The sequence below is a fragment of the Neofelis nebulosa genome, chromosome 5 (genome assembly GCF_028018385.1).
Source record: "Neofelis nebulosa isolate mNeoNeb1 chromosome 5, mNeoNeb1.pri, whole genome shotgun sequence".
In the NCBI taxonomy this organism is placed as follows: Eukaryota; Metazoa; Chordata; class Mammalia; order Carnivora; family Felidae; genus Neofelis; species Neofelis nebulosa.
Window position 1 is genome coordinate 92,091,761 of NC_080786.1, and position 21,378 is coordinate 92,113,138.

The window sequence follows — 21,378 nt, forward strand, 5'->3', positions numbered from 1 at the left end:
GTACTTAAACCCAACACCAAATAGTTTGGCCTGTAAAATGGCAGTAAGGTGAGGGGCCAGAGGACCAGGAAGTATACACATTAAGGCAGTTCAACTTGCACTGGCTTTAGCAGTTGTGAGAGGCCAACCACCTTCTTCCTGGGAGTAATGACTGCGTTCTTTAAGGACATGATGATACTTTCTTTTTTTTAAGTTTACTTATTTTGAGGGAGATAGAGAGAGAGCATGGGAGGGGCAGAGAGAGAAAAGGAGAGAGAGAAAATCCCAAGCAGGCTCTGCACTATCAGCACAGAGCCCAATGCAGGGCTTGAACTCATGAACCATGAGCCAAAACCGAGAGTTGGACACTTAACTGACTGAGAACCCAGGCACCCCAGGACATGGTGATTCTTTAGTATATGTGCTGCTGAAGCAAGCACAGGACATGATGATTCTTGAGGAAGAAACACAAATTGGGGAATAGAAAGGAGGAAAAGAGAGATTTGGTCAGCAAAAAAAAGACTAAAGCTAAAGGAACACAGGCTCCAGTGAGGTATTAAGAGGATTTAGGGTCAGAGACAGTGGCCTCTACTAGGGAAAGTCCAGGCTTCCTTGTAGTTGGGTGACTGAAATCGATGGCCATGTAAGAGGGTAGATAGGGGAAACTCATGACTGTTCTGTGTGGTCCAGAGCCAAGGCTGATAGGAAAAGAGATGAGTACATTTAAACAGCTAATGGTGGGCAAAAAGCAAATCACCAAGCAAATTATGGGGATGAGAAAGAATGAGAGACCTGGGTATGGTGGGTTTTTTGTTTGTTTGTTTGTTTGTTTGTTTGTTTTGTTTTTTTGTTTGTTTTTCCAGCCATTTTTTTCTGAGACATTGGGCTCAGCAAGGTCTAATAGGAGATCCTAGATAAAATCAAAATAAAAGGGATTTGGGGGCAAAGATGAAGAAAGCAGTGGGCCCAAGCAGGAGCTAGGATTAATGACTAAGATCCATAATTGTTCTAGGACTCCATAAAATTGGCGAGCTCCTCATGTGTCGAGAGCACTGCATCCTTCAGGCTTGTTCCTTGGTTCTCCTTCAAGACACACACTCCTTTGTTTCCACAATGACCTCTGTGCCAGTGAATCACAGATCTGTCTCTAGACCTAACTTACAAGAATCACTCAGTTAGCTTTCCAGAGTGCAAAACAGCTTTTATTGCCACTTCTAGAGACAGTGGGATTTCCAGCACACAGAGGTAAGTCACCACAGATGTACACAATCTCATTCTTCATTTCAGTTTGACTCAATATCACAGATAGATCAGACTTTCACAGTGGTTTTCCTGTTCCATCTTCAAGTTCCACCTTGCTTTTCACTTTTCCCTTCATTATAAGACAGAAACTTCCTTTCTGCTTCAGTTCTGCAGACTTCACCCTCCATGTTTGGCTGGTCTCTACTTCAGATAGATTAACTCATCAAGGTATCTGTTCATAGATACCTCCCTGTCCAGACTCCTACTCCTATTCCTTTTCGCTCCCCTCTGCTGCTTCTTCATCTGAAGCAACGTCCAGCTGTCTTGCCTCTGTCAGATAATTCTGCTGCTCATGCTACTCAACATACCCTCATCTCATGAATCCAGTCATTTTTCAGTCCAATCCACAGCCTCTCTAAAAGGCTTCCTTTTTGCTTCAGCTGACATCTCACTATAAAATGTGCTTGTTTGTGTAGACTGGTGGATACCTGTAGTACCCTGGATTCCTGCAACATATACAACTAGATATCTTATAAAATGTGTTTGATGATGCTAATCAATTTAATTTTGCTCTGAAGGCAGTAACTGGGAAAATAAAGAGTAACTGTAAGTGTGCAGCCCACAAAGCCGTATGGGCAGCCTCCTGGCTGCTCTCCTGGACCCTGAGCTGCCCAGGTGTGAAGGAAAATCCCTCTGCTCTCCTCCTTTCTCTCCATTTTTCATCTAACAGCAGCCCCTGATTTTTCTCTCCCTTGGTGAATAGCTACACTTTATCTCTTTTTCTAGTAAAAGAAGACACCCAGAATGGACTTTAGGAGCTTTCTTTCTCTAGATAGGAGGGGACTGGATTCAAAACACATGGAGCTGAGACCTGGGGAACTCTTCCTTTTTTTCCACTTTGGTGCTCAGCTGTTTCCAGTTACTCATCTTCACTGAATAAAATCATAGCTCACACTCTAGCTGTATTTTTAGAAAATGGTGCCTTATATACAAATGTGAAATATAAACCAAGCAAAAAGGATTATGTAAAATAGAATTACATTACCAAATAGTACCAAGTGGCATATTATAATGAAAAGATAAGCATGCTTCTACTCTGGGACTTGCTTTAATGCCTTCTGACTCTTCTCACTGGTGTCCTCTACTTCATCTGTACCAGCTCTGAACCATGTTCAGAGAGAGACCCAGGCAATAACAAGTATTCAGATCGACTAAACTCTTTTTGTTGGCTAAATTCTTTGTTCTCTGCTTCCGCATGATACATGTCCTCCTTTTCCCTTTTCTCACTTGTTTGAAGACTGCTGGGAAAATGGCACCAATTAAGGTAAGAGGGAAGGAAACACAAGATAAGTAGCTCAACATGCTGGCTTCCGCTACATCTGGAGAGAGCTGAACTGAAAGGATATATTTCTTTGCACATGACCTAAGGACATAAAGCCACACTGAACAATCAGCTCCATCTGGTTCCCAACTTAAAATCACATCTAAGACTTATCTAGTAAATAAAGAAGAGCTACATAAAATCATAACCATTGTAGATACTTATGTAAGATTTTGCTGTACTAAAAACTTATCCTAAGTTACTGCCACTGGTATGATATTGCTTATGGCGGTTCTCAACCCAGAGAGATTTTACTCCCAGAGGATATTTAGCAATGTCTGGAGACATTTTTGGTTGTTACAGCTGTGGGGGTGGAGGGCTACTGGTATCTATTGCATAGGGGCCAAGGCTGCTGCTAGATATCTGATAACACACAGGATAGTCCCTTACAACAAAGCATTGTTCAGTTCAAAATGTCAATAGTTCTGAGAAACCCTGCTTTAGGGGATGGCAGTGTCTATTGTGTATTTTTATTTTACTCCTATTTTCATGAGTATTCACTATTTGTTACCAAAGCCCAATAGTATCACCAATTTCTGACAGACTGGAGTCATGAACCACAATAGGTAGGAGCAATTATGTTCCTATGTGTTCTATGGGAACTACTATGTTCAGGTGTGTTCCTTCCTATGATCCCTCACAGGGTACTCGAATGGTATCTAAGACCTGGTGGGCCACAGGAACTGCAGTGGGCCTTGTCTGGACTCTGCCAATGTGTGGTCTCTCTGGACTACCCTGTGCATTCTGGCATGACACTGAAATTGGTGTTAATGTCTTGAGGTCATCTCAGCTAGCCCAGGATGGTGCTGGGCTATACCTCTGCTATCCCTAATCCAGACCTAGAATATAATTTTAAGAAGAAAAGAATCTGGACTCAAGTCGTTTTTAACATGTTTAAAAGTAGGCGTGTGGCTTTTGGTGCTAATTTTCTCCATTAATACAATGCCCTTTTGGACTTTTCCTCATTTTGTAAGGCTGTCCTTCTGTATGTTGCTAAGATTTTCTACAACAAACTCTGTGACCTCATTTCTGCCTCTCATTCTTTGGCCTGTGTTGTCCTCAAGGCTGCTCTACTCGGTCAAGGTCTCCATTTCATTGAGCTATGCTTGGACTTCCTGGGTTTGCAGGAGTGACTAAAAGAAGACCTAGACTTAACCATCAAGACAACCCCAGCTCCAGAACCATCAAACCACGTGCCCTTCATGAGAGGTGGAACACACCTCTGACCCAATCCTGCGTTGCTTGCCCCATAAATTTGAAAGTGCTCATCAATTAAAACATTCTCCACAAAAACACAGGTCTGTACTGGTTATGGAATTTCAGTGCTCTCTCATCTCCTAAGACTTGGGCTTATTTTTTAAATGGCCTCAAGTTACCTATTTTTTCTCCTCAGACTGATTTGTTTTAGGAAAAAAAGGGGGTGGGGAGAAGGAAATAAGTAATCAGTATGGCACTTAATGGCAAGTGTACAAACCACGGCTTAGAAAATTCTTAGATCCTGTGCAACTGCTCAGGTTTAGGACAGTGCATGCTCCATATACCTAGAAAAGCACATATGCAGTTTACAGAAGAAAGTCCTCAAAACCACACTCTGTCCTACTTTCAGTAACTCGGAGGGCAAATCCAAAAATGGTGGCATCTGAATCTTTAGCAAGTGTGTCTTCCCCGTGGTCTGGTTCTAAAGGTGGTGACTAAGGTTTCTCGGGGCTGCTCCTGGAGCTGACACATGCTGGTCAGAAGAACTGGGTCAGTCTTATGCTCTACAATGTTGAAAGGACAGGCCTTCAGGTGTTCAGACATGGAAGCAACTTCATTAAACTCCCAGCTCTTGACTTTGGAGAAAAGGCTGCTGAATTGCCAGATCTGTTAGGAAACATAGAAGTTCAAAAGTGAATGCCGGGGCAATAATCTCAGGCTAGCTTTATTTGAAGACTATAAGAAAATACCTTTCTGTTCTTCATGTTCTTAGCTTCCAGAGAATGTTTAGTGGCTGCTGCAGACATTTGTTAGTTCCTTCTTCAGCATCCAATTCCTAATCCCCCCTTCCAATTGATAATCTTCCCAGCCAGCCATGTAATGTATGGAAATGACCACAGCAATCTGCATATTGACACCCACCCACCACCCTCCCACCAGCAACAGTGATTAGTTCTAGAATAGACACATGGTTCAAATGAGGACAATTAGTGTCAATAAGACTCTACCCTAGAACTTTTGCTTGAGATATTAAGAAGCAGATTTTCTTTTTCCTTCTGTACTTGAACTGGGAAACTGCTGTCTTAGCTGCTGGCAGCCAAAAGGGACCACCAAGGGATAACTGTGTCTTAGAAAGGAGCCACTAGTGAGGAAGTAGAAATAAGATATAGAAAGTAAAAAGGTCATTGGGGGCATTTTTGAACTGCTAGATCAAATCTTACCTGAAGCCATTACCTGTGGATTTGTTTAGTTTTGTGGGCCAAAATTCCCTTTATTGTTTATGCCATTTTAAGTTGGTGTTGCTTAAAACTAAAAGTATCCTAACACAGAAACCTCAGGAGAAATATAGATATCTGGTACACAAACCCCCTTTTGGCCTTTCCACCTAGGATATGGTGCAGAGTTACTAGTTTTAAAATCTAATAGGGGTACCTGGGTGGCTCAGTTGGTTGAGCGTCTGACTTTGGCTCAGGTTATGATCTCATGGTTTGTGGGTTCGAGCCCTGTGTTGGACTCTCCTGTGCTGACAGCTCAGAGCCTGGAGTCTGCTTCAGATTCTGTGTCTCCCTCTCTCTGCCCTTCCCCTGCCCATGCTCTGTCTCTCTCTCTCTCAAAAAAAAAAAAAAAAAGAATAAACATTAAAAAAATTAAAATCTGGCTATAAGGATAGGCATAACCTGAGACCCTTTCAACCTGACACTTCACCCTCAGTTTCTTATCCTTGTTCCTATGTAAAAAAAGGTATTTTCTGAGATTTTAGAACTATTTCCCTTTTTTGCTTAAAAAAAGCCATTTTAATATGAGCATCCTTTAGCTCCAACTAAATTCTCTTTCTTCCTTTCTAAAAGGAAATTTGTTTGTCCGAAATAATTTTCAAGAGTGGTCAGGAATCATTGAACTGGGGACAAACATGAGCCAAAAATTAATGGAATTTCTACTACATAAATTAAATTGTTTGCATCCGATTTTATAGAGAAAGATATTAGACAGTTCTAGACTATACAGTTTCTGAGGGCAGGTTCTCAGTCTCATTCATGTTTGTCCCTAACATGTGGATGGGTGGAAGTCAGTGTTTATTAAACACGTGGATGCAGGCCTGGATACATGAAGGAGAGTCTCATGATTATTTTTTAAAGAAGACTGTTCAGGGAATAAATAATAGAAAACATATAAGATGTTTTAGACATAATTAATGAAAATAGGTGTAAACAACTCTAACTCCCCAGTGCCAGTTTGTACACCCACATTTTGGGAAAAAATTCAACAGTGAGATTATGGAATTATTGAGCTAAATGGGCATTATTAATTTGTGGTTCATATTACCAACATATTTACCATGGGAAAGGATGCTAAGGAGTTTCACTTCTGTATGGTATAAACTAATAGAAGTTATGATGCAGTTCGGCAAGTGTAATGTGATTGGAAAAAAGAAGTAAGATTTTTCTGAAGAGAAAGATTCTTTGATTTACACAGCAGCTTTTTGAGAAAGTAAATAGGTATTTGAATCAGAAGAGATCAGTGGACCAAATTATTTTAGAATTTCAAAATTCCTTTAACAAAGGCAAAAAGTCTTTTTTAAAAAATGAGTTGATATGGGACTGAGGAGACTGCATGCCATACTGCATGCCAGTATGTTGGCATACTGTATCAGAGTCCAGGCAAGAAACAGATGGCACACTTAACTTGGTAATTTGAAGAGAATTAAAAAAAATAATGATATACAAATGTATGGGCAGGGTGTAGGAAAGCCACAAGATATAGTGCAGTACCCAGGCAAGTAACAATCTAGAGCATTAATACCCTAGGCATGAAAGGGAAGAAGAAAGGAGGTCATTGTATCCCAGAATGAGTAACTTTGTGGAGAGAGCCACCTGAAACAGTCACCTTCAATGGAGGGACATGGCCAGTGCTAGGTGTCATGGAAGGGAAAAATGCATAAAGGGAGGAAGCCAGAAGAATAGATACATCAACTCAGTCTACCTCCCTCCCATTTCCTACTGATACACTCCCATTTGATTAGCCCAAATGGAAGCTGGCGGGCAAGTCTGCTGATTGAGATAGTCTGTAGAGATCAGCCTCCCAGGGAACTGATCACAGGGTTGGAGAATGAATCATGTGAGCAAGCAGAAGATATCCAGGACACATACACAGAGATAAACAGGCACTACCATTTGTATTGTCATTTATATGTCTGTAGGTCTGTCTTCCCTACTGGACTGGCCTCCTTGAATTTAGGAATTATGTCTTATTCCCAGTAACCTAGTACATTGCCAGTGCCTGGTACAGTGCTTGGCACATAGAAAGCTCTTCCTAAATAGTTGTTGAGTGAATGAATGAATGAATGAATGAATAAGAGTTTACTTGCCTTTCTGTGGACTCTCCAGGAAGTGCCTCCATGAGAATACCTCTTCTTCTTCCACTGTAGGAGGACCATCCCTCTCTCTTGTAACAAAGTAGCACAGATATTTCTCATCAGCACAGATACCTGGGAAAGCTGGGACAGGCTGATGCTGTCCAAGAACCCAGCAATGTACTGCAAAACCTCCAGGGGCAAGCTGGTTAGAGAATTCTGGCTTTTTGCTCCACGGCCTGAGAGATGGTTGTTCTTCTTTCTCTCACCCAGCTCTGAAGCAACCTCTGGCTTGATGGCAAAGGTCTTGAGCTCCTGACTATAAATCACTTTTGCCTTTTGTCCTGGGGGACGGAAATGGTTTTGAATAAAAGTACATCCCAAGTAGGCGAGAGGGCATCGATGCTGGAACCAGCCATTGAGACATGATTGAATGTCTGTGTGGACATTCTTGAAATGTAAGGGAAATTCATCCCTCCTGAAGAATTTGTTGCAAGTGAAAGTGAAGGCAGAGCTGCTTTTGTTATGTCTCCGGGTGACACACTCACTGTGGAGTTCCACATGGAGCCCCCCTGGGTTGTCAGTGGTTAGGAGGTCAGCCAGCACTGTCCCAGAAGAAAACTGTTCTGGCTCAAAATTGTATGTCTGTGTAGCAAAATCCATAAACAGCCCATCAATGCTCCTAGATTCGGAGATGACATGACCTTTAAGTTCTCTTTCTAAAGCACACAGGAGGGTGGTTTTGATGAGATCTGATTTGGGCAGGTCCTCCACAGTGATCCCTAAATCTGAAGTATCTACGGCCTTGTGTTCACTTGGCTTACAACTCAACATGGCATCTCCAATGCGAGCCCGCTTCCCACAGTAGCTCACAGGAACTTTGAAGGTGTAAACAGTCTTTACTTCCTGAGCCTCAAGTTTGCCATAAACAAAGTCTCTCTCCCTAGGTGTACAAGCAGCCATCTGACCAAAGTGAATAAGCATCCTTCCATTGTGCACCAGATACATATTATAGTCCTTTGCATCCACAGCTGTTTTCAGTCTTTCCAGAACACCATCCTGCCAAGGGGCAAGCCCTGTCTTTTCCACGACTGCATTAAAGTCCTGCTGCTTCTGTTTTTGCTGTGGTTCTTTCTCTTTCTCTTGGAGATCATCCTCCCTTACCATGTTATTGTCACTGGAAACCTGTTCTTTTCCTGGGTTGTTCCTGTTATTGTTGTCACAGTTCACTGATGTACTTGTTAAAGCAGAGGCTGCATGCTCTTTGCTGAATATATTTTCCCACTTGTCATACTTGGCCAGGTCCATCCCTTCTTTGGTTTTGGCTAATGCCTCTCGTTCTTCTTGACTCAGCTCTACCATTTCTCCATTAGCTGCTGACAGAGACCCATGTGGTACCAAACTGGCATCCACTCCACCCACTGCTCCTCCCATTTCCTCCCAAGTGGCTTCACCATTCATGGTAGTTTCCTCCCGAGTGGGCTCTCTAGTTTCTGGGAAAAGTTCTACCATTTTTAAAGATCTGAAAAGGACCTTCTGGTCCTGGAGGGCCAGGGCTGTGTCCAAACACTCCTCACTGGGGGTCTCTTTCATGATGTTCTCATGAAGGGTAGTTTCAGAGTCCACGTTTGGCCAGCGATTCCACTCCATGGAGCAGCAGACCACACTGGCAGGGCACACTTGCAAGTGCTTGGCCAGCTTGTGGCGGGACATGGAAAGGGGGCAGCCATATTCAGAGTTGAGGCATGGAACCTGCTCCAGAGGGCAGAGGAGCTCATGCTCTGCCTCTTTGCACATGTGGAAGGTAGCACCACAGGACAGGTGGCAGTTTATCACCAGACAGGAGACATCAGGCTCCACAGGAATGTGGCAGTGACGGTCAAAGCATTTCTCACAATGCCTGTGCTGCCCACTTAGAGGCTTGCGTGCCCTACCCTGGAGACACCAAAGCAAGGGGAAAGAGAAAACAAATGGGGGAGAGAAGCTCTATGCATGTCTGTGACTGTGTTTTAATTGGATTATTACCTGTTTATACATGCTTATTATAGGAACCTTGGACAATCTACAAAATCATAGAGAAGAAGCAAAAATCACTCATAATCCCACAACCCCAAAATAACAACTACCAACACTCTCTTCTTCATTTTCCAATAGTTTATTCTATGTATATAGTAGATGTGTTTAGAATAGAAAAAGAAAGGGGCGCCTGGATGGCTCAGTCAATTAAGCGTCCAACTTCAGCCCAGGTCACGATCTCCCAGTTCATGGGTTTGGGCCCGCATCAGGCTGTGTGCTGACAGCTCAGAGCCTGGAGCTTATTTCGTATTCTGTCTGTCTGTCTGTCTCTTGCTGTCTCTGTCTCTGTCTCTCTGCCCCTCCCTGGCTCTCACTGTCTCTCTCTCAAAAATAAATAAATATTAAAAAAATTTAAAAAAAAAGAATAGAAAAAGAAAAAGCTGAATGTAATGGACTACAATGTTGATAATTGTTTTTGAGTTGTGGATTATGGGTGATTTATATTATCTTGTTAATACTGTGAATACAATTCTTCATCCTGTATTTACCTTGCTATTATAACATTAGACCAACCTGCTTTATTAATGATTCTTTGCAAACTGTCTTCATCGTGGCAGTGTAATATTCCAGAGTGAGTGTGCTGTCATTTATTTAACCAACTACCTACCAAGTGCTGGGAGGACAGGGGCCATGTCTAGTTTTATTCACATCTGTATCTCCAGCACTTGGACCATTGTAGGCACTCAATTTGCTGAATGAAGGAATTGTCAACCACTTAGTTTATTGCTGGATGTTTGGGTTTTTCATTTTTAAAGTTTTAGTGAAAGTATTTGCCCACAAATCTCTCTCATCTCTCTGCTTTTCCCTTACTCCATGTCAGTTTCTTCTAGGTTCTTCTCTAGCATCTCTGGTTTGGCCAAAAGTCAATAAGTATCATCAACCATAACGGCAAGTCTGCCAGCTGCTTCGGCTACAGGTTAAATGAAGCCAGACCTGGACCCCTGAAAGATGAAAATCCAATAATCACCATACTACTTACCATAGCTTCCTAATTTCTTCTTGCTTTGTAAATCTAGGGGAAAACATGAAAATATGAATATGAATGATTAGTAAGAAAAGCATTTTGGTTATGTGTATTAACAGGCACCAAAGAGACTTTGTACACTCTGATTCCTTTAACCACCCTCGAGGTAAATGTCATTGCCCACATTTTATAGTCCAGGAAATGGAAGCTGGAGAAGTTAAATAACTTGTCCAAGATTATACAGCTGCTAAGTGATGGAGTCCCGGGCCATGCTAGCCCACAGTCTTCTCACTGACACCCAGCCCTCTGGTGGGGCATCTTACCAGGCATGGGATATGTACCTTTTGGTTCCTGTAACTTTTCTCCTTTGTCTACCAACAGTTGGTCTGATGTTCCACACATCCATGCCTCCCATAACTACCACACACACACATCTGGCCCAAGTTTCCCTCCTAACTTTCTCTCCCAGTAGAGCTTCATGCTCACTACCAGGTTAGCCTGATATTCAGCTTGGCCTGGGGCAGGTGTACAAGTATCTGTGATGTATCTACCATCTGTCCTTCTGCCTGCTGAATTCAGCTGTGCTGTGGCTAGAGCAGGGGTCAGACCCCAAGGCCCCAGAAGCAGGCTGAATGGGAACTCTGGCAAGCAGAAGAGAAGATGCCCTGTCTTCAGGAGAATGTAGCTCCTTGGCTCTGGTCAATTGGTCCCACATGGGAATATGTTGCCAGATCATCCGATTTTTCCAGAGAAACTGGGGATGCAGATTGTTGTGACTGGCGGTAAAGTATGGTTGTAAGGAGGCTGACTGTGCAAGATTCAACCTGGCACTATAAGTCAGTAGTTGTGAAACTTTGAGAAAGTTACTTAATCTCTTTGTTCATCATTTCCCCCATCTGTAAAAGGGAGAATAATAATAGTACCTATCTCATAGCACTGTTGTGGGGAGTAAATGAGTTAAATACCCAAAACTCTTAAAATAGTACTTGTCTCATAGGACATGATCTATACATGTTTGCTATTATAAAATAAGTGTCTTATTTTTATTTTATTTTTTTTACAACTTTTTAGGTAGGCTCCACGCCCAGTGTAGGGCTTGAACTCATGGCCCTGATATCAAGAGTTGCGTGCTCTACTGACTGAGCCAGCCAGGTTCCCCTAAAATGAGTAATTTTTATTTCATTATATTGCAAAACATCTTGCTGCATAATACATTACGATAAAAATCCTTGGAATTTTAAAGTTGGCAACTAATTTAATCAGAACAAATGCAGCCTCTATTTGGGCCAAGGTAAAACATGTATGCAAACTACATAGGATCTGTAGGTTGCCAGTTTGCAGCACCTGGTCTACAGAGTTTATAGCACAATGTCAGCACTATGTTAGTCTGGGATGGAGTGGGGTGGGTGGGGTAGGGTGGAGTTAGAACCCAAAAGTCAGAAAATACAGTATTTTAAAATTTTATTTTACTTTAGGATTTGCCAATTCATTGTGGGTGAATTTTCCTATAACTTAAAAAAATTCAAATATTCAGGAAAGGTGAAAGAACATATACAATGAACAGCCAAATATACTCTACCTAGATTTTAAAGGTAACATTTTGCCACTTTGGCTTTCTCTCTCTTCCTCTACACACACACACACACACACACTTTTTACCAAAGCACTTGAAAATAGGTTGTTGATATCATGACACCTCATCCCTGAGTACTTTAGCACGTATTTCCTAAGACTGAAGAAATTTTCCTTTGTAACTGTAATAACATTATCTCACCTAAGAAAATGAAAAAAATATTTTCTAATATCATGTAATATGCTGTCTGTATTCAAATTTACACAATTGTCCCAAAGAATGTCTTCAATACTTTAAAAAAAAAAAATTTTAACTTTGGAACCAGGGTCCCTTTAAGGTCAATTTATTACATTTGGTTGGTAAGTCTTTTTAGCCTCTTTTAATTTGGAAAAGTCCCCTCAAATTTCTTTTCCAGAAGAGACAGTCTTAAATCTCAAGGAAATTATATTCAAATTTATTCATATACTCATTTGTTCATTCAGTCCTCCAACAAACATTTGTTGATTACAATGTGCCAGTAAGGGAGCATAAGTGTCACACTGCTTGTTTAGGTAGTTCTTCAACACTATTGCTAAGCAGAATTAGTCACTCACGATGCCTGTTAAATCTATAAGTCTGCACTGTTCACGGTGGCAGCCACCAGCCACATGTGACTATTTAAATTTAAATTAATCAAAATGGAATAAAATTAATAATTCAGGTTTTTGGTCACACTAGCTACAATTCAAGTATTCAATGACCACATGTGATTAGTAGCTATTCTATTGGACAACACAAAACAGAACATTTCCATCTGCATAAAAAGTTCTATTGGACAGCATAGCATAGCATAGTCTGCACCTCAGACTTAAGTGAGGGCTGTGTCTGGAATTCACATCCTTAATATATTACCCGTCTGATTCTTATGCACTAGGACTACTGAGTGTGAAAGAGGAATCATGGCAGATAGCTCTTTATCCCTAATATCCTGAATCAGGAGGCAGGTGAGAAGTTGTAAGCAAGACTACCAAGTGGACTCAGGGCCCAGGAGGAGATAAATTAAGGTGTTAAAGGTAGAGGGGGAATTGAGCAGAGTGAAGGGCTGTGAGGGCTGGACTGAGGTGCAGCAGGATAGGATTGGGCAAGAGGACATCTTTTGGATGTAAGAGTCCAGCTACTGGAGCTTTTAGCATACAACTTAGCATTCAGTTAGGCTCCTGCTATATTCTAGATTGATCACTCCTGTGGGGGGAAAGTTCATCATGGGTTTATTGTGGAAATTTGTAAATATGAGGCTAAAGCATCTGGAATTATTTGCTTGCTCAATAAGGGGCCATTTAACACTGTGACTGGGTATTAACCAGCAGTGGAGGAACAGTGTGGAGGGCTTGGAGTAAGAAACTGCTTCATGGAGGGTGATGAAGCTGCAGGAGCAGGACTGATGGTATGGAATTAGGCAAGATGAGGCAGACAGTAGGCATCACAAGGGAATCACAGCATTTTGGTTTCTGTCTGGAGATGGGGAAAGAGGAGGAGTCAAAGCTGATGCCAAGATTTTGAACAAGGAAGAGAGAACATTGGATGTAATTCTGAGAAAAATAGAAGTCTGAAGAAGGAATTGTTTTGGGGGGAAAGATGAGCCCAGCAAGTTTAATACAAGTTTTTAAGGTGATGACAGATCATGAGGATGGGAAGATGTGGGTAGAATGGAAAGATGTAGATTTGAGAAGTGTTCACTTAGAAATGAGAGAGGAAGCCATAACTGGAGAAAGAAAAGCATAGAATAGGCATCTGAGCCGTGAAGTACAGAGCTAAGTATGACCACTTTCAAGACAGTGGGGAGGAGTAAAGCCAGAGAAGAGAGACCAGAGAGCTAAGAGTCGGAACTATGTGGCCCCATGTAAAGGAAATGGTGAGCTATAGCCTCAAATGCTGCCTCAAGATTAAGAACAATGATAACAATGTCACTGCTCATGGTAGATCCCCAAAGAGCTCTTGGCAGAGCAAATGTGGCATTTCAGCTGTGCGGTGGGACCCTTGCCATGCAAAATGTGGTGTTTGCTTGGAGCGGAGGGGGAAGCCATTAAACACACATTCCAATATTGGCAGGGCCTGTGGCCTTGTTGGGAGAGTGTGATCATCTGCTTTCTATTCATAAAAGACACAAAGATGCAGTCTGGGTGACTCAGAGTCCCCTACTGGTTTTTAGGTGGGAAAGAAGAGGCAGATCGCAAATGGAATAAGGCTAAGTGAAAGAAGCTACCAGCAGCATGACTGTCTACCTTTGTATTTGCCAGCCTGGTTCTGTCACAAAGTTGAGACCAGCTTCTGGGAAGGGAAAAGCAGGCCTAGCTAGTTCCGTGTGCTCTGTGTGTGTGATGACAACTCAGCCCCAGCAGCAGGGATATGGTTGGCTGGAGGGACAGTGGTGATGAACTCTGAACCAAATCATTTCTTATCCTTCAGCATTATAAAGTATGGTTTTTGTTGTTGTTGTTTTGTTTTGTTTGGAGCAGTGCTATTGAAACTGGAAACATTTGTGGTGGAGCCCTATTGCTCTCCATGTCTTTGAAGTTACTTGAAAATATCCCTTTAAAAGAAAACAAACAAACAAACCATGCATGCAGGAACAAAGATGCTGTTTCCTTTGTTTGTTCTGTTTTTAATGATGCTATTTAAAGATCTTCTGCCAGGCTCTGGAGCTACACCAAATAAGGGACTTTGAGAGAGGACATGTACTGAGCAGAAAGACACAGAAGTGTAGACTATCCTTTGGAGCAGTTTGACAGTGGAGGGGAGAAGAAAGATAAGTATAGCCTAAGGGTGTAAAAAATCATATCTAAACCTTTTGTTGTATATCTAGGGGAAATTGTTCCCACTGAGATAAAGGACAATCCAAAATTCTTGATTGTCTAATTATTGCTAGGTAAGCATTGTGACCAATCATCCTGGTTTGCCTGGGACTTTCTTGGTTTTAGCTCTGAGGAAGTTTGATTTAACTCCCAGGAAGCCTCTTAGTGCCAGACAAACTTGGATACTTGATCGATCATCTTATGTTGTAGCCACTTGGTCTTGCCCCAAATTGTTCAACTTATATATATCATTGGTTATCTTGTGACATAAGATGATTTGTTCTCCTAATCTCTGTTCCAGTGCAGTGACTGGATCCTTATCCTCGATGGTGTTTGTCTGACTTTCATAGACTGAGGGATTTTTCTGCATTTTGGATGCCAGGGAGAAAGAGAAATAAGATTTTAGTGCCTACCATGTGCTTTAAGTAACACCTCATTTAATCCTCAAACGACTATGTGATGTGGGTCTTACCCTTTATACTTTACAGTGGAACACAAAGAAGCCTAGGTTTGTCCAGCTTCAAACTCTGTACTCTTTGCTACATCACACTGTGTCCCTCAGAGACCCACAGAGACATGTGGTCTATCTCTGTGATTTGGGATGAAAGCAAGCCCATGACTGGAGCCCATTAGGGGAAGATCCTCCCTTCCTCCAATTGAGGCACAGAATACATATATAATCTTTCCAGACTGTAGAGGAACTGGATGTTCATCATTCATAGGAAGCATCTTCATCCCTCTGATGACTTTTTTGGTCCTCGTCTGGACCATATTCCATACTGTACCCCATCTGAATAGAGGAAATATGAAAAGTATCCATGCCCCTGGCCTTGCATTTGAGGTAGCATAAATATGAAAGTAAAGTTTTTAGGTTAGAATCTGTAGCATAATATAGATTCTGAGATTTAAACTCAAAAACCTACTAAGTTAAAGCACATACATTATAGAAACTCTTCATGGTGGAAAAAGTTGACAAAATTCAATGACAAAAACAATGTATTTTTATCCAGGTGCCATTTCCTCCTTCAGTTTCTATGCTTCTATGTTCACCTTTAAATTAATACTTCCTGGGGCACCTGGGTGGTTCAGTCAGTTAAGCATCTGACTCTTGATTTCAGTTCAGGTCATGTTCTCATGGTTGGTGAGTTTGAGCCTTGTGTCAGGCTTTGCCCTTGACAGTGCAGAGCCTGCTTGGGATTCTCTCTCCCTTTCTGCCTCTCTCTCTCTCAAAATAAATAAATAAACTTAAATAAATAAATACATTCTCACTTCCTGTCTGAAAAGGCAATACATTCTCTCCTCTTAAAAATGAACTTCAATCAAGTCCATGGTCAGAACACCCTCTGAAACCCTCTCCCCAAATTATGTTTTAATGTTCCCCTAGATAGAGGAGATAGCAGTCAACATGAAATAATTTAGACTTAAATAGTTAAAAAAAAAAGTCTACACAGAACTAGATTTTACTCATTGTACTGGATGCAGTTTAAGTGGAATGTGAATAGGTGAAAGGACCAGGTACATGAGTTTAAGTGATAGATATTCTTTACAAAAATAGGGGATAAGTTAGAACCTGGTAGGGGAGAAACATTTGATGCAAGTTGTGGTGCTGTGTGGACCACTCACAAAGGAGTAAATTAATAAGAAAAGGCAAGTCAGCTAGAACAGTGCCCCTTAAACTGACCCACATACTGACCCACAGTGTCAGTATTACCTAGGAATTGGTTAGAAATGTAAACTATTGGGCCCTACCAAATCAGACCTACGGAATCAGAACTGCTGCATCCAGCTGATTCTGTTGTAAGCTCAAGTTTAAGAACCACTGAGATAGAAGCTGGTTGATTTTGTGCTTTCAGTCACAGAGGAACTACTGCCCAGTTAGGTAGGAAGGCCTTGGGGAGAGATCTGAAAGGGCAGTGGGCAGTTCTGTCCATATCTTCCCATCTCCACCACCACTGCCTGGATCCAAGCACCATCATACTCATCTAGTCTGGTGCAAAAACCTGTAATCAGTCTCACCCTTCCCATCTTGTGCTCTGTAATCTACATTCATCAGCAGAAGAGTGATTTCAATAACTTTAACACCGGGTCATTATTCCCACTTAAAATCTCCAGTGGATTCCCATCACGAGGAGTAAATTCTGACACCCTTATCCTGGCCCACAAGGCCCTGCATCAGTGTCCCCTGCTGGCCTCCTTTACCTCACCTCTCCCTTGAGCACTTAGTTCTAGCCTTGTCACTTAGTCCAGTGTAGGGACTTTGTGCTGGTTCTTTCTACTAAAATTCTCCCTTCACTCTTTATTTGTGTTATGGGCTCCTTCCTGCTGTTTAGATTTCAGCTGTTATGTTTCCTCCTGTGGAGGCCTTACCTGGCACCCTCAAAATAAAGTAAATTCATGAACACTGTCATGTGCTAGCTAAGTAATTTTTCACAAGTTAATTTCCCTAAAGCTAACTTATTCATTGATAAAATGGAACTCATAATACCCCATAGGATTATGACAAATAACATAAAGTAGAGAAAGTGTCACTCAATTGTTAGTCCTTCCCCTATGAGGAAGGTCATTCCCATGGTCACTTCTGCATCCAGGTCTTATGTCTTCCCATTGCATCACTCCTGCCCCTCTTGGCCAGCCTTTCAGTATTCAGTTCTCCCTCAGGCCAGTGTAGCTTATGTTCCACTGCCTGCTTAATCATCTTCAAACCCCATTTAAGAAAAAAGTCTTACCTTAGTCCCATAAGAATGTGAGTACCCTTAAACCACCCCCCCCCAACTATGGTGCCTTGTATTCACCACATTCATTCCTGAAGCTCTTAAAAATTCAAACAGTATGGCATCCATGCTGGAGGATCTTACAGATGTCACAAAGGCAGATTGAGGCATCTTTGCTTCCTAAGCCCAAGTTTGTCATCTTTATTATTTACCTACATACATTATTCTGTTCATTGAGCAAAAAGGGAAGATGTCAGCTAAAATTGGCTTCTCTATTGCAATGGGCTACAGAGTCAGTACCTTCTAAGGGAAGTTGCTATGATGGAGAGCCTGGGGATGAAGGCCATCAATGGAGCAGAAGTCATCTGGCCAGGAGAATGTGTTTGGGTGGGAAAGGAGATCTGACTGGAATACCAAAGAAGGAGAATACCCTCAAAGAATGTGCACAGTAGTTTCTGAGACACTGAGAGAGTGAGTACAGCCAATGTTCTCCTGGAACTCAATGTTTATTCAATAGGATTGAATTGAATGCAATAAAATAGAACCCTAAAGAAAACAGCTTTTTGAAAGAGCTGTGTGAGAGCAATTTGAGACAGATTTAGGAGGAAAGTTGTAATGATGTCAGATGTCTGCTAATTTGGGGCTTTTTAAAATTTTCTTGATTTTTAAAAAATATTTATTTATTTTTGAGACAGAGAGAAATAGAGGATGAGTTGGGGAGGGGAAGAGAGAGAGGGAGACACAGAATCTGAAGCAGACTCCAGGCTCTGAGCTGTCAGCACAGAGCCTGATGAGGGGCTCGAACCCACAAACCGTGAGATCATGACCTGATCTAAGCCAAAGTCGGATGCTTAACCAACTGAGCCACCCAGGTGCCCCATGGTTTTTTTTTTTTTTCTTTTTCTTTCCAACGTTTTTTTTTTTTATTTATTTATTTTTGGGACAGAGAGAGACAGAGCATGAACGGGGGAGGGGCAGAGAGAGAGGGAGACACAGAATCGGAAACAGGCTCCAGGCTCCGAGCCATCAGCCCAGAGCCCAACGCGGGGCTCGAACTCACCGACCGCGAGATCGTGACCTGGCTGAAGTCGGACGCTTAACCGACTGCGCCACCCAGGCGCCCCCTTTTTTTTTTTTTAAATAAAGAAAAAGAAATGTTTTCAATGTTATTATGTGAATGTAGCCTTAACTGAACGGAAGAGAATTCTGTGGGCTCAAGTTATAATAGAAACTCTGAATGCTGCCAGAATTGGTTTTCAGGAGGTTGTAGTACTTGTTCTAAATCTTTGCAGTCCTAAATCAGAAATCTGGATTGGGCACATAATCAGAAATCCTCTGCTCTGGAGCTTGTGTGTAGGAATCACCTGGGCAATCTTTTTAAAATGTGGATTTGGATCTGGTAGGATTAGGGCGGGGCCCGAGAGTCTTAACCATGTAACAAGCTCCTGATGATGGTCTAAGAACCTCACTTTGAAATGAAAGTGTCTAGTTTAACCTCTTCATTTCGTACAAGAGAAGCTGAGGCCCAGAGAAAAGTGAAGTGTCCTTCCCTTGCTTCTCACCTTGATGTAATAGTGAGAATTCTGTGGAAAGCACAATGCCACACAGAGCAACCTGTGTTGTGGTGGTGGCAAAGAGCATGTGGGCAGCTTACATGGTACCAAGGGCAAAATAGGACAGAGCCTGGAAGAATGAGAAAGAGGTGGTGCCTGACTGTCACTGGCCAACAAGGTCATGAGGAGGCATATAGCAGGTATATTTAAATCACTGACTCAAGCAAAAGAGAATGGGATTAACAGATAATAGCTTTAACATTCTTTACTATAATTTTAAAATTAGTAGGCAAACAGGGTTGATGTCAGGGAGATATTTTTAGGCAAGGGCCCCTTTCAGCACCCCTCACATGATATCAGCAACTAACTATTTTGCCTCCTCATGTGGCTGGCCCTGGCGATAATTATTTATTCCTGAGCTTTATCTTCAGTGGAAGTGACAAGGTCAAAAGTTAAAGATCAGAGATATTCTTCAACTCTTAACCTGTTACCCAATTAATTAGTTACTTTAATTATACATTGTTCACCTGTTCCGCTGCTATGGTGATTTTAATTCTAGGGAAAGAAAGTGTATAAACTTAAATACTAAAGTAATCCCTTTGTCTCTTGAAATTTTAACACAACCAGTGGCTGATGATAATTCCCATACCTGGGTCCACAATCCTGGGCTTCTGGGCTATGATTCCAGCATTTTCATTATACCCTAGTTAATTCTCATATCTGGTGCTTGTGTTATTAGTATCAGTATTTTTAATTACTGTTTTGTATTGGCCAAGAAAGTGCTAATTAGCCAGATTATCTTGGGGTAGCTGTGAGGTAGCCTGTATGCTTGGTTACTTCTAAACCACCACGCCCCTGTCTTGCCAGCACAGCATCCCACCATATACCTTGAAGACCTTGGTACTGTGGAAACCCTGACAAAATTAAGGGAAGTTAGTCAGCTCTATACAATACATTGTCCCCAGCAAACAGGGATAAGTACAATCTAGATGTCTACAGCACAGTTATGGGATATGTCTGGAGGTTACAGAGGCAGGAAGGAAGGAATCCAGGAGTTAGGGTATCTGGGTAGGTCTTTTTTTACTTGGCATTGGTAGCTTTAGCCTGTACACTGCAAAGTTCAGAGTGTACAGAATCCCTTTTGCTGCATAGGCTACTTCCTAGGATGTCCTTAGCTGAACTTTGAACATTAAAGCAAGTCCCAGAGGGAAACAAAATAAACACTGCACCCTTATCCCTGACAATTTATTTGTGCATGCAATGCTATGCAGTTATTTCAAAAACTAGAAATAATCTACATTTTAAAGCTTTTGATACTTCAAGTATCATTCATCATTTTCCCTTTGGCCCTCTGGATGTGCAAGCTCCAACTTTGTAATAATTTGGGGTTTGTGTGCAAAAGCCTGTATAAATTTGTCAACTTGTAAAATACTCTCACTTCTATTCCATGGATGCATTTTGGATTCAAGAGATTTAGAGAGGAGAGAACCACACTTAGGGAATATTGTTAAAGAAAAACAGGTTTTAAGCTCTATGAACAGAGTTTAAATAGCACATACAGTGAATATAATTGTGCTATATTATTAATTGGTAGTGTGACACAGGGGATGGAATTTAAGGTACATAGAATGGCAGTTAACGTAGCAAATGCTGATTGGTGAAAAGATCATAGCATTTGGACTTTAGAAAATAGAAATAGAAAATAGAAATAGAAATCCTTCTACCTATTCCCTCACCATCTTCTCCACCCTGCCCCAACCCCCCATCACTACTGTATAACTTTAGAGACATCACATAGCCACTTTGGTTGATTATAGAAGAGAGAACGTAAGCTGTCAGAAAGCAGGTAATTTCTTCCTGCTCTAAGATTTTTGATTTAAAAGAAGAGTTTACATATGGCTGAGTCTCATTCTCAAAGCCCACCCCTTTCTCCGCCACATCTAACTAATTTGCTTAACATTCCTCTTGTTCAGAGCAAAAAGGTGGTGCGCAGCCCAGCTTCCATCTCCATGTTCATCACTCCACGTGTCCCCCTGGTGCACCTGCTCGAGTTTGAAGAGCTTACCTTAACGGCACGGGCGGAGTCAGCATCTGCTGCACCTGTGTCCCTTGATTGTGAACAAGCAGATCGCAGGAAGTGGCCGTGGTGCATCAGCTGCAGCAGAGGACAGAGTTCTGTTGAGGAGGCAGGGAAAGGAGAGAAAACTTCAACAGAAATAGTTCAAGTGTTTCGAAGTTAAAAATAAAACTATATCACAAGGGGCAATGTGACCAGGCTCAGCTTACGATTTTTTTCTTTCCCCTGTATTCATCAACACTTGGTCTCTACTGGAGTAGCATTTAGCAGGGGAAGCCAGAAGGGAAGTGAGCTTTTATATCAATAGGTTTTCTTTCCTTTGAGGAAGGAGGCAAATCTTTTTAAGAAGGATCATTTTCAAGACCGGAGCAGCCTCTCAGACTCCTGTGCGTGCAGTCGGCAGATCCAGCTGTGCTCACTGTGGCTGGTGGAGCATTCAGGCCAG

At 41.8% G+C, this 21,378-nt stretch overlaps 1 protein-coding gene and 1 long non-coding RNA gene across 2 annotated transcripts; one reads left to right on the plus strand and one right to left on the minus strand.

The window, feature by feature from the left end:
* Positions 1-1,159: 1,159 nt before the first annotated feature.
* On the minus strand, positions 1,160-21,376 carry FBXO40 (F-box protein 40). The gene is made up of 5 exons (XM_058731243.1): positions 21,143-21,376; positions 20,922-21,031; positions 10,204-10,236; positions 7,164-9,083; positions 1,160-4,465 (listed from the first exon to the last, which is right to left on the minus strand). Exons 3-5 carry the CDS (start codon positions 10,204-10,206, stop codon positions 4,250-4,252), a joined length of 2,139 nt encoding a protein of 712 aa, XP_058587226.1. The 5' UTR covers positions 10,207-10,236; positions 20,922-21,031; positions 21,143-21,376; the 3' UTR covers positions 1,160-4,249.
* On the plus strand, positions 9,042-10,307 carry LOC131512476 (uncharacterized). The gene is made up of 2 exons (XR_009262145.1): positions 9,042-9,152; positions 9,227-10,307. It is a non-coding gene; the product is annotated as an uncharacterized LOC131512476 (long non-coding RNA).
* Positions 21,377-21,378: the final 2 nt, after the last annotated feature.

Coding starts and splice junctions, on each gene's coding strand:
- FBXO40 (XM_058731243.1), bottom strand. Junction 4,466..7,163: donor CCTGGAGAGTCCACAGAAAG/GCAAGTAAACTC, acceptor GTTTCCTAACAG/ATCTGGCAATTCAGCAGCCT.